Source organism: Chanodichthys erythropterus, chromosome 22 (genome assembly GCF_024489055.1).
Source record: "Chanodichthys erythropterus isolate Z2021 chromosome 22, ASM2448905v1, whole genome shotgun sequence".
In the NCBI taxonomy this organism is placed as follows: Eukaryota; Metazoa; Chordata; class Actinopteri; order Cypriniformes; family Xenocyprididae; genus Chanodichthys; species Chanodichthys erythropterus.
The window spans coordinates 32,764,722-32,778,817 of NC_090242.1; the positions used below are offsets into that span (position 1 = coordinate 32,764,722).

Sequence of the window (14,096 nt, forward strand, 5' to 3'; positions counted from 1 at the left end):
CGGGGACACCATGTGCAAAATTACTAGGCAAGTTGATTTTCTGATTATATTTTTTTCCAAGCACTTTTTACAAATTCCAAACCACATCAATCTTAATAAATACTATTAATTTTGTATTTAATCATATATAAGTGATATATAATTGTTCATGAAGGCTGGAAATGAAAAACGCTTTATATTTGGGTGTGCATAATTATTAGCTATGTTTTCTTTTACAGGTAAAATGAGATTTAACTCAGACTGAAAAGTCAAAATTATTAAATGCCCATGAAAAGGATACTAATGAAAAAAGTTAAGTTAAGGCATGACCAGTGGACAGCAAAATGCTTGTTTGGTCAGCAGGGTCAGACAAAAACAGCTGGAGAAGAAAAGACTAGAGACCAGAAGAAAGTCATACGTGAATGCAGTTGATTGTAGGGAAGATGAAAACATTGCCTAGGGAATCAGGCATTAATTAATTAACAGGGTTCTCATGGTCATGGAAAACATGGAAATGCTAGGGAATTTTAATATTGCAATTTGCAGACCTGAAAAGAAATTTTGTGGAAATAATAAAATATTGAAAAGGCATGGGAATTTCTGTAGTGAATTTCAGTTTTTCTAGTTACACTCTGCTATAAAATATTTAGTCAGCTAGAAATGCTCTTTGTGAGTGCAATTTATTCTAAAAAAAAATACTTATCCTGTAATCACAAGGACAAAAAACTTGGAAAATTAATGGAATTTTAAAGGCGTGGGAAATCTGTGCTTGAGCTTGGAGCCAGGAAAGTGACCAGGTTGTGGAGACTGAAGGTCAAGTTCATCCTCCAGAGCATCTGCACGTATCCCGATGGAAACATTTTTACTTACTGTTATTGAAGGAACCATTCAATTAAATTACTGCCTTAACTAGTGGCTACATTTCAAAAAGGCTGCATTTTATTTGAACAGTTTATTGAAAGTGTTTTTGTTAAGTATCATATTTGATACATCAAAGCTTTTATGGCTCATATAGTATTATATAGTGAGAGCTCATACTCGAAGAGGAAAAAAAATATTTCAGTTTTATTTAGAGGCCCAAACTGAGTAAAAATGTGCAGTTTGGTGCAGATGCTGATATTTATATGGTCAAAAGGTAAGATGAAATTCTGATGCTTGTAATGTAAATCACTGAGCTGATCTGAACAAAAATCTGTGAATGTTAGCACAGCATTTGTATACATATGTGAGAGGTGAGGGGCAGCAGATGGTGGGAGTAATTCTGCTGTCCCAGCTGCTCGTACAGGGCACTACAGAAGCATCCTTATCCCAGCAGGACCCCTGCGCTCAGGGGAACTGCCTCTCAGAGGAGACAAACGCACATTAGACCCACACACAACACACCAAACTCCTGGAGTTCACAGTGCAAATCCCAGGGAAACTCCTAGTTGGTTCAGAATGACTCTATTATGGAAGCTCATTTCCGCCACTAAATAAAAAAAGAAAAAAGGTAATTGCGATTTTTTTTTTCATCTCACAATTCCGACTTTTTCTCGCAATTAATGAGCTATAAAGTCAGAATTGCATGTTATAAAGATAGAGTTGCAATATAAACTCACAATTCTGACATTTTTTCAGAATTGTGAGATGGGTAAGTGATGTGACGGGTCATTTAATAATAATAATAATAAACAAAGATATGACATCTTAAGCATGTAAGGTAGTACAACTAGATCTCTTTTATTGAATCCAAAGTGTTTTAATTATATTTTGCATATATCAAGGTATTTTAAAGATTTTGAAGTTTCAAAAGGTCATTCGGTTTAACCGTCCAAAGGCCAATGCAGCCATTTCATTTGTGATTAAAATATCTTCAAATATAATAAATGTATATATTATTTTATTCTGGCATGATTTTATAACATCATATATCAACATAGTGCAAAACGGTATTAAAATTATGTGTAGAAGTCGTTGCTTTGTTATGAGAAAGAATGTCCAGAAAAAGGAATTTCATTGATGTCATTCGGAGTAACCAATATAAAGGGACCATTTTGGATCAAGTCATGCGCTCAATATCATGTGACAGGATGTGACATCATTCAGACACCTGCAAAGGACCACATGGTCATGAAGCAAAGTAACTAACTCTCTTTTAACTATTTGAAAAATTCATGTTTTCACTTGATCATACGCATGTCCCGAAACATCAGGTCATTCGGTGCAACCGCTATAAAACATGGAAAATGCTGTAATATTTTAAAAACTTGTACTAAATATAAAATGTTAGATTGTCCTTTTGCTAGATAGATATCAGCCTGTTAGCATCATTTAAAAAAATATCGTCATTCGGTATAATTTTGGTTAAACCGAATGACTTTTTTGGTGAAATTTTGTCCATCTTGTAAAAAAATGACGAAAGCAGTTTTAACTGATTATAAAAACCACATAATCTCATTGTTAACACTTAATAATAATAAAACAAAATTAATTATATCTCCATTATGTTTTTTTACACTTTTAAAAACCTTATCCGTCAATGACCCAGATTTAAATTCGGAGAAAAAGCGTCAGTATTTTTTTCCCTCACAATTGCACATTATAAAATGTAATTGCAAGTTTATATCTCACAATTCTGACTTTATAACTCACAATTCTTTTTTATTTTTTATTTCATGGAGGAAAAATCTTCCATACTCTCTAGATGCTTAAAGAGGTCATAACATGGACAACAGGATTGTTCTTGCTCATTAATAACTTGCTGAATTATTTATGACATCACAATCACATTAACATATGACCCGCCTACATTTACATATCACATATGTGCATTCATTTATCATTGTTTTGGTTTCTGGGTTCTTTAAAACATCAGATCACACATGCCTTTCTAAACAACTAGAGAATAAAAAGTATTTTGTAAAGTTTTTGGAAGGTTCAAATGTATGGCATTAGACTATAAACCCCTTTTTTTGGCTAAACACTAATTGGAGCTTTTATTTTTTTTAAAGTGCACATTGACGCACACGGAAAGGTCTGATAAATCAAGTAACACTTCACACTACAGACCGCCAGACAGGTTCAGTCAGACCACTTCAGTACACACTAAACCGCATCTTGGAAGAGCAATGGTGTCAGAGAACGAGGTTAAAGGAGATGGAGGGAAGGAGAAAGAGGGGGAAAAAAATGTTCACAGGCAATGGAAAAGAAAAAGCAAGAAAAAAAGAGTGTGAGAGAGATAGATGAGGGTTGGCTCAAGGTACAGGATGATGTTGTGAATATTTGATGCTGATGGATCCTTGTTCACTCCAGCGGAACAAACTGGATTGAAGCTCAACAGTAACACACACACACACACACACACACTGTGCTGCTCAGGTGGAAAAGTCTCATTTAGGATCAGGGCCATTTGGTCTTACACAAACGCTCATTTCTGCTTTACTGGGCCCAATCTACAGCAGCACACCTGTGTTCATTCCTCTTGATGCATTTCCACCTGCCAACACACACTCACACCTGTAATTTATATCTCTGAAAGCACTCGGCCCTGCTTGAGTGCAACTTATAGAGGAGGTTTGAAATGCTTTACTGGCCTTCATACCATATTCATTCATTTATTTGGCACATTAAATCATTAAAAACCACAGTGTCAAACTGTCTCAAATACTTCTATCCTGCCTCTTTCCTTGAAAGAAAAAATGGTGTGGAAAAATAAGTTATTCAGAATCAAATTCAGATGCAAATTTAGATTAAAATTTCAGATATAAAAATGTACATTTATTGTATGTTCACATTCAAATTCAAAATTTTGACATTAGAATTTAAATCAATTTTCACATTAACATTAACCAGTGTCATTATTGTTAAATAAAACTAAAATATCATATATTGTTTACCCACAAACGAGGGTCAATTCAATGCTGGATTGAAGTGGATGAGTTGAATCAACTCCACAGCAACTATAAATTTATCCACTAACCATTCAGAAATGTCCAGTTTCATTCTAAAAGTTGTAACTTCTTCCTGAGTCTCTCCATCAGTGTCGACTCCGGTTTGAACAATGTAAGGCTGAACACCGTTACTGACAATCCTCATTTTGTCTGCGTGAGATTCTCCAGCTTTGTTGTTGTTGAGCTGTTAAAGCTCCGCCCTCTTCTGGAAAGGGGGCGGGAGCAGCAGCTCATTTGCATTTAAAGGGACACAGACTGTGTGTTTTTGCTCACACCCAAATTGGGGCAAATTTGACAAGCTATAATAAATGATCTGTGGGGGATTTTGAGCTGAAACTTCACAGACACATTCTGAGGACACCAGAGACTTATATTACATCTTGTGAAAAGGGGCATAATAGATGCACTTTAAAATTTCAATTTACATTCAAATGCACATGAAATTCATCAGATTTGCTGTATTGGCAGTTCTGTAATGCAGTACAGCTAAAGCAATGGCATGTAAAAAGCACGAAAAAAATGCAATAAATGTCTAATAATGTCTGTCCATCTTTCTGTCATTCAGGTGTAAGTGTAATCTCCACGCGTCTCAGTGTGTGTATGTGGACGGCAACTTACAGTGTCAGTGTGAACACAACACGACCGGACAGGACTGCCAGCGCTGCAAAAAAGGATACAAAGCCAAGACCTGGAAATCAGGATCTTATTTACCAACGCCAAACGGATCCCCCAACACGTGTGAGTAAAATACACACCCTGCCAAATGCAACAAAATATAGATACTGTTCCTAACCACAGAGACAAACTTACAATTAAAGACAAAAAGATTGTTCCTGGTTGCTAGTTTCTGTTGTGAATAAAAATTTCTTGAAAATCAATATCAGGCACTCATAATAATCAGATCTGAGCCAGTCCATTTTATAATGTTCTATTCTACTATAAAAGGGAATTAATTATCTCCAAAATCATCCTACACTACAGGTCTCGCATATCTAAGCCCGTCAAACTGAAATTTGCTCATTATTTTCTGGGTTCAGAATTCCTCGACCAGAATTCCTCTGAGCTTCAGAGATCTTTACACTCCGACACACACAGGGAAACCAGACGGACGGTTATCCACCGGCCTGGATCTGATTTATCCCAGAAAATGTGGACAAAACGATCAGTTGGGACTGAAATGAGAGATAAAACAAAAGCAAGACAAAGAAAAAAGGAAGATAAGGACACAGCGATAAGAGATAAAGCGAAAATTAACACAAATTTTATTTTTCCTCCCTCTGTACAGTATCCAAAGGGAGATCCTTTGGAACACAACATCCCTCCATTTTACCAGCAGCACGCATGATAAAATAATAATCTAGGGCATCGCACACACACACACACACACACACACACAGACACAGATGAATTCAGCAGACTGCAGATCTCAACTCACTTCCCTTACACACCCGAGCGCTGCAGAGCCTTTTAGACTTCACAGACCTGTCAGCTCACAGTAAGATCAAGACTGCTGGTGTGGCGGCCCAATTCCCAGAGAACAGAGAAGAGAAGAGCGCAGACGCACACCGCCATACTGCCGTCCCAGCCTACAAAATGTTCCCAAATGCGCTGCATGACAAACACACACGCACAGGTTCCTCTGTGGAGAAAGTGTCCCAAATCTGCACTAATCACCGTCTGAACAAGAAACACTAGCTCTGTTCCAAATCCTAGTGAGATGCCTGCCTAGATAGTATTAAAGTCTTAATTATGCAGCATTTGTGGTTGCACTTTTTACAGTATGTGCACTTACGTGTACTTACAATGTACTGGGAAGTATTGGGTAATATATGGTAACTACATGGGTTAAGGTTAGGTTTAGGGTTAGTACATAGAAATTACCCATTTATTGTAATTAAGTATATAGTATGTACATGGGGAAGATATGGAAGCTTGTTTACGCCATGAAATAAAAAATAAAAAAGGCAACTGCGACTTTGTATCTCACAATTCTGACTTTTTCTCGCAATTGCAAGATATAAAGTCAGAATTACGTGTTATAAAGTCAGAATTGCGAGATATAAAGTCAGAATTACGAGTTATAAAGTCAGAATTGCGAGATATAAAGTCAGAATTACGAGTTATAAAGTCAGAATTGCGAGATATAAAGTCACAATTGCGAGTTATAAAGTCAGAATTGTGTTATAAAGTCATAATTGCAAGATATAAAGTCAGAATTGCATTATAAAGTCAGAATTGCGAGATATAAAGTCAGAATTGCGAGTTATAAAGTCACAATTGCAAGATATAAAGTCAGAATTGCGTTATAAAGTCAGAATTGTGAGATGTAAAGTCAGATTTGTGTGATATAAAGTCAGAATTGCGAGATATAGTCACAATTGTGTGATATAAAGTCAGAATTGCATTATAAAGTCAGAATTGCATTATAAAGTCAGAATTGCGAGATATAAAGTCAGAATTGCGAGTTATAAAGTCAGAATTGCAGGATATAAAGTCAGAATTGCGAGTTATAAAGTCAGAATTGCGTTATAAAGTCAGAATTGTGAGATGTAAAGTCAGAATTGTGTGATATAAAGTCAGAATTGTGTTATAAAGTCAGAATTGTGTGATATAAAGTCACAATTGCGAGTTATAAAGTCAGAATTGTGTTATAAAGTCAGAATTGCGAGATATAGTCACAATTGCGAGATATAAAGTCAGAATTGCATTATAAAGTCATAATTGCGTTATAAAGTCATAATTGCGAGATATAAAGTCAGAATTGCGAGTTATAAAGTCACAATTGCAAGATATAAAGTCAGAATTGTGAGATGTAAAGTCAGGTTTGTGTGATATAAAGTCAGAATTGCGAGATATAGTCACAATTGCGAGATATAAAGTCAGAATTGTGAGATGTAAAGTCAGGTTTGCGAGATATAAAGTCAGAATTGCATTATAAAGTCATAATTGCGAGATATAAAGTCAGAATTGCGAGTTATAAAGTCAGAATTGCAAGATAAAAATTCAGAATTGCATTATAAAGTCAGAATTGTGAGATGTAAAGTCAGAATTGTGTGATATAAAGTCAGAATTGTGTTATAAAGTCAGAATTGTGAGATATAAGGTCAGAATTGTGTTATAAAGTCAGAATTTTGACATAAAAAGTCAGAATTGCGTTATAAAGTCAGAATTGTGAGATATAAAGTCAGAATTGCGTTATAAAGTCAGAATTGTGAGATATAAAGTCAGAATTGTGTTATAAAGTCAGAATTTTGACATAAAAAGTCAGAATTGCGTTATAAAGTCAGAATTGTGAGATATAAAGTCAGAATTGCGTTATAAAGTCAGAATTGCATTATAAAGTGAGAATTACGTTAAAAAGTCAGAATTGCGTTATAAAGTCAGAATTGCGAGTTATAAAGTCAGGACAAAAACGTTCTGAAAGTGATTCCAGCGATATCGTTCCTCTGTGCCGTTATTGTTATAGTTGTGTTGTGGATTCTGCTATTCTTTTACATTTAGATAATAAACTAAGCTTGGATGTTATTTACGTCCCACAGTGTCTCTGATGCAGAATGTTCCAAATCAGTCACTCATGATGTTCCATTTCAGTTCGGATGCTGTCTTAGAAGGCAGCTGTCTATGTAGAAAGCAACTCACTAGGTTCTGTAACAAAGCTACTGACACACACTTTCTCTCTCTCTCTCTCTTTCAGGTTCTCAGGCTCTGGCTGGCTCTTCTTCTGGTTCCAGTAAGTACAGAACCCTCAAGAAATGAGAGGATGGGTCTTTCATCCTCTCTCTTTCTCTCTCTCTCTCTCTCTCTCTCTGATATGTCAGTCATCCCTCTCTCTCTCTTTCTTCATTGTCTCTGTGCTCCATCCCTCGTTATGTCTTCTTCATTTTTCATGGGCCACCCATCCCGTGGCTTTCATCATCGTCAAACCACCGAATCTAGCCGCAATTCAGCCTAACATCAGAGAGCAGGAGAAAGAAAGATAAAGGGAGATACAGAGGAAGGAACATAGAGAAGCAGGAAAGATGACGTGATTCCTTGAGGGTTCAGAGAGAATATGAGAAACTAAAGATTCACTCAGAGGACACGCCTACATCATAACATGAACTAAACACACACACAAAACTACAGAATCTCAGCCAACATCTAAAAAGGGATTTCCCAGAAAACAACAGTACAGCTGGTGGTTCGCTCCCAGACACACCCCTGCAGAAATTCACCATGGTAACCTTAGTTCTACCAGAAAGACTTGGGAAGTAAAGAAACGTTTGAATACGATTTATTCAACAGTATGAATGTAAATATTAATGATAAATGTTAAAGTTCTTTGGTGTAGGCCCCGTCCATAGTACAATCCGGAGGGTAGCAGACGTTTGCAGATCCTGCCTTAAGATGAAGGCAGGGGCGGAGCCTACCCCCATTGTATGGACAGGGACCGACCTGGTGGTGGTGGGGAGGATGGGGGTGAACGCCGGCGTTGGTATCTGCGAACACAATAGTGGGTGGGAACAGAACTTATATACTCAGGTGATGTGTAATGATTGGTTAGATAATGAGCAATGACGTGCATTAGAGTCTTCCGGGTAGAACTTCCGCTAAATGCTCCCATTTCCCACCAAATCACCATAGTTACTGGAATTATTGTTACAACAATAAAGCTGTGGTAAGTTGGCGTTGTTGTAGTTAACTAAAACTATTAGAAAATCATCAATCAAAAAATAAATCGTTAACTGAAATAAAAATGAAATCAAATAAAAAATTAGTTGAAAACTTCTGCTTACACTTTTTTTATTTCAGTTAAAAAATAAAATAAAATTAAGCTAAACAGAAATATTTAAAATAAATAAATAAATAAAACTAATAAAAATGACAAAAGCACAACAAAATTACTAAAACTAAAATCAGAATGAAAACTGCAAATATAAAAATAAAGGCTAATTCAAAATATAAAAAAAACCCATAAAATAAAGAAATAATTCTATAAAAACAGAAAAAATCATATTATATTATAATAATCTATTATTTATATTCTATTAATTTTTAAAGCTTATTTATACATATTAACTATATTTTAATAGTTTAATATTTAAAGGTTAATGATAATTTTATTATATATATAATATATATTCTTTACAGTAAAAAAAAGCACAAATGAGACAACTTTTGTCATGCAGTAACAGGTAAAGGTAAAGGACATTTACAGAAAATTACAGAAAACAAAAAGAAAATATATTAATTTATACTGGTTTTACAGTAGTAGCAATAACTATATTAAATATGATATTTTCACAGAAACTATGGTTACCATGGGAAATGTTTCTAAGGGATTCCTCTATGATTTAACATTTCAGCAGTTATCTTTTAGACTAGACAACCACTGTTATTTCACAAAAAAAGAGGTTAACGAACTATCCCTTTATCAGCTGAAGCAACTCATCCCATGCCAATCTTAAAAATAGTGATTAACTGGTCAGTTGCTCACTAAAGTCGCTTAACGAGTGTTAATTGTGGACCCTGGGTGTAGCTGCATGAAGGTGGAGGCAGATAAAGGTTTGTATGTGTGTGAAAGTATCTAGCAGGATCTCTATGCACTTCTAACTGAAGGACGGTTTACAAAACACATGTGTTCAGAAACTTTTCTCAAACTCGCTTGACTTTATGTGTTATGGCGGAGCATGTCTCAATGAATGCTGAGTAGATCCTGTCGCCACAGTCTAATTTTAAAACTGTCCGTGTTCCTGTGGGAAAGCACTTAGTGAAAGTGGAGCCCTTTTTAAGAGCAATTGTGTAACGTCGTAAAGCTTTAAACTGCCTTCCAGTGACACGGTGCTGGTGCATCTGAGCGGCCATTCAGGAAAATTAACTGTGGGAATCAACAGGAAATGATGTCACTGGAGTCACATTAGAATTTAGAAGTCCTGCAGTCCTGACGTTTTTAAAGGGATAGTTCACCCAAAGCTTGAAAAAGCCAGGATATTTTTAAATATAACTCTGATTGTGTTCATCTGAAAGATAGTCATATACACCTAGGATGGTTTGAGGGTGAGTAAATCATGGGATAATTTTCATTTTTGGGTGAACTATCCCTTTAAATTGACTGTGAAGGCACGGGAGTGTTTGTGTGTAAGGCACACTACACATGGCTCTTTTTGGGGTTGTGTGTGTGTGTGTGTGTGTGTGTGTGTGTGTGTGTAGCATATGGTCTAGAGAAATCAAACTCATAGATCATGTCCGTGTTTTCTCTCCCCTGTAGTCAAAAGGTCTACAGGTCTCCCACACAGGGGGAACAACACACACACACAAGCACATAACATGCACACACCACACTAACACAAACACACACGCTCATATGTGCAAGAAGAGGGGAGATGACATGTAGGCCAGTGTGTGTGTGTGTGTGTTCATATTAATGTGTGTGGGATGAATGTCCTGCACACACACAGACAGGGATTATACGGTCAGTGTAAGTGTGTTCAGACAGGGATTACGAGGTCAGAGCGGCGAGTCTGATCCTCTGGGTGCTGGTTGGTCAGTTGAGCAAATAGCCACAAGAGGAAGAACAAACCAATACACACAAACACCACAGGAAATGACAGGAAGACTGTAAATAAATGATAAACATTCTCTTTCATTTAGGAAAATTAGCATAAATCGGTCAGTGTTTGTTTTGTATACTATATTGTTCAACAGTTTTGGGTTAGTATTTGTTTTTCGAAAGAAATTAATACTTTTATTCAGCAAGGATGGATAAAATTAATCAAAAATGACATTTATAATGTTTCAAAATGTTTAAATAAATTTTAAATAAATGCTGCACTTTTAAACGTTGTATTCATCCTGAAAAATATGAAGCAGAATAACAGTTTTCAACATTGATAATAAGCAAATTGCATATTAGAATGATTTCTGAAGGATCATGTGACACTGAAGACTGGAGTAATGATGCTGAAAATTCAGCTTTGATCACTGAAATAAATTACATTTTTAAATGTATTCAAACAGAAAACTATGGAAGCCCGTTTCCGCCACTAAAAAAAAAAAAAAAAAGCCACTTAAAAAAAAAAAAAAAAAAAAAAAAAAAAAAAAGATTAATTGCGACTTTTTATCTCAGAATTGCGAGTTATAAAGTCAGAATTCTGAGATATAAAGTCGCAATTGCGTGATATAAAGTCAGAATTCTGAGATATAAAGTCGCAATTGCGTGATATAAAGTCAGAATTCGGACTTTTTTTCTCGCAATTAACTGATGGTCAGTATCTCTGTCTGTAACAGTGCATCAACGATAGCCGTGCTGCCGTGAAGTCTGAAGCTGTTGGATGTATTAAAATGTGCCACTTCATCTTTGTCTGATTTATTGCGCCTCCGCCACAGCTGATTCTTCTTCTTCTTATGATTATTATGATATTGTTATTATCGTGCAAAATTCATTAGTGTATCCATTCTGTTAAAAACAACTTTTATTGTCCAAATACCTCGACTGTAATTTGCAGAATTGCATGATTCTACCCTTGAATTGCAAAGTTAATGAAACATGATAGGTATTGGTTGTTTTAGTATTAAGCCCACTAGATGGCAGTAAAAGCTGTTTTTTTCTCCTTGAAACGCTGTGTACAAGGTTACCGTGGAAACATTATATATGCATATTCCTGCATAATGCATATGTCCGGAGACTAATCTATATGTGTCTCCTCCAGTAAATTCAATATTTCTTTATTGGTAAATCGGCGCTAGAAATAATCCTTTATGATGTCCTCTATTTAATGTATAATAATAACAAAGCAGCAATCCTGATGGTCTATTTAATGTATAATAATAATAACAAAGCAGTAATCCTGATGGTCTATTTTATGTATAAAAATAACAAAGCAGCAATCCTGATGGTCTATTTAATGTATAATAATAACAAAGCAGTAATCCTGATGGTCTATTTAATGTATAATAATAACAAAGCAGTAATCCTGATGGTCTATTTAATGTATAATAATAATAACAAAGCAGTAATCCTGATGGTCTATTTTATGTATAAAAATAACAAAGCAGTAATCCTGATGGTCTATTTAATGTATAATAATAACAAAGCAGTAATCCTGATGGTCTATTTAATGTATAATAATAACAAAGCAGTAATCCTGATGGTCTATTTAATGTATAATAATAATAACAAAGCAGTAATCCTGATGGTCTATTTTATGTATAAAAATAACAAAGCAGCAATCCTGATGGTCTATTTAATGTATAATAATAACAAAGCAGTAATCCTGATGGTCAGTCGCAATGAAAGGAAACGCAAGCAAAGTAAGAACTGTGAGAAATAACGTTTAACAGTAGTGAGAAAAAGTCAGAAATTCTGACTTTATATCACGCAATTGCGACTTTATATCTCAGAATTCTGACTTTATAACTCGCAAATGCGACTTTATATCTCAGAATTCTGACTTTATATCACGCAATTGCGACTTTTTATCTCAGAATTCTGACTTTATAACTCGCAATTGCGACTTTATATCTCAGAATTCTGACTTTATATCACGCAATTGGGACTTTATATCTCAGAATTCTGACTTTATATCACGCAATTGCGACTTTATATCTCAGAATTCTGACTTTATATCACGCAATTGCGACTTTATATCTCAGAATTCTGACTTTATATCACGCAATTGCGACTTTATATCTCAGAATTCTGACTTTATAACTCGCAAATGCGACTTTATATCTCAGAATTCTGACTTTATATCACGCAATTGCGACTTTTTATCTCAGAATTCTGACTTTATAACTCGCAATTGCGACTTTATATCTCAGAATTCTGACTTTATAACTCGCAATTGCGACTTTATATCTCAGAATTCTGACTTTATATCACGCAATTGCGACTTTATATCTCAGAATTCTGACTTTATATCACGCAATTGCGACTTTTTATCTCAGAATTCTGACTTTATAACTCGCAATTGCGACTTTATATCTCAGAATTCTGACTTTATATCACGCAATTGCGACTTTATATCTCAGAATTCTGACTTTATATCACGCAATTGCGACTTTATATCTCAGAATTCTGACTTTATATCACGCAATTGCGACTTTTTATCTCAGAATTCTGACTTTATAACTCGCAATTGCGACTTTATATCTCAGAATTCTGACTTTATAACTCGCAATTGCGACTTTATATCTCAGAATTCTGACTTTATATCACGCAATTGCGACTTTTTATCTCAGAATTCTGACTTTATAACTCGCAATTGCGACTTTATATCTCAGAATTCTGACTTTTTATCACGCAATTGCGACTTTATATCTCAGAATTCTGACTTTATAACTCGCAATTCTGAGATAAAAAGTCGCAATTAATCTTTTTTTTTTTTTTTTTAGTGGCGGAAACGGGCTTCCATAGAAAACAGTTCATTTAAATTGTAATAATATTTAACTGTTTTAACTGTATTTTTGATCAAATAAATGCAACCTTAGTGAGCAGAAAAGACTTATTTCAAAAACATTAAAAATCTTACCCACCCCAAACTTTTGAACAGTAGTGTATATGATCGGAAGACAGAGATATCAAGAATATAATCCACATTTGACTTTGAATGGAACGCAGCATAAACTCAGAGTCTGTATGTGGTTCTCCTGTTGCTGTAGTTTCAGTTAAAGGCCTGCAGGTGTTGTTTTTAAGTGCTTATTTATTTGCTATTGTTCATCTTTAATGCCAACAGTGACTGACACTTCAGCTGAAGATTTCACTACAGCTATAACAGATTTGCCAGATTTGAAAACAGGTGGGACAGAGTGATCCTCAAAGGCTCCCATAGTTATAGCAATAAAGTAGTAACCTGGCTTAAAGGGGAAAAAAGCTAGAAATTATGCATACACTCTAAAAAATGCTGGGTTAAAAACAACCCAAGTTGGGTTGAAAATGGACAAACCCAGCGATTGGGTTGTTTTAACCCAGCAGTTGGGTTAAATGTTTAGTTTTGCCTGATTAGTTTTATTTAACCCAACAATTGTTTAAAAATTGCTATATGGCTAGCTTAAAATGAACCCAAAATAGTTGGGAAATTAAAAACCAGATGCAATTAGATGCAACAATAATAGACAAAAGGTAAATGTTTATTAATAAGCTTTAATATTTTATTAATATACATTTATTAATACGCAATTTAATAAATGTTTATTGTTTAATAATTATTC

The 14,096-nt window shown here is 35.0% G+C and overlaps 2 protein-coding genes across 3 annotated transcripts in view; one reads left to right on the forward strand and one right to left on the reverse strand.

The window, feature by feature from the left end:
* The window catches only part of ntng2b (netrin g2b), a 91,531-nt gene that overhangs the window by 48,264 nt on the left and 29,171 nt on the right, over positions 1-14,096 (forward strand). Inside the window, exons 4-5 of the mRNA XM_067375240.1 lie at positions 4,474-4,646; positions 7,603-7,638. Of these exons, the coding sequence (XP_067231341.1) occupies positions 4,474-4,646; positions 7,603-7,638 (209 nt within the window). The remainder of the gene's footprint in view (positions 1-4,473; positions 4,647-7,602; positions 7,639-14,096) is intronic.
* setx (senataxin) overlaps positions 1-14,096 on the reverse strand; it is an 87,881-nt gene that overhangs the window by 15,692 nt on the left and 58,093 nt on the right. The window contains exon 27 of one of the 2 annotated variants that reach the window (XM_067375238.1): positions 8,165-8,386. The exons of the other annotated variant lie outside the window; for it this stretch is intronic. Within the exon in view, the coding sequence (XP_067231339.1) occupies positions 8,220-8,386 (167 nt within the window). The 3' untranslated portion in view covers positions 8,165-8,219. Of the gene's footprint in view, positions 1-8,164; positions 8,387-14,096 lie in introns of those variants that run through there. 2 annotated transcript variants of the gene reach the window in all.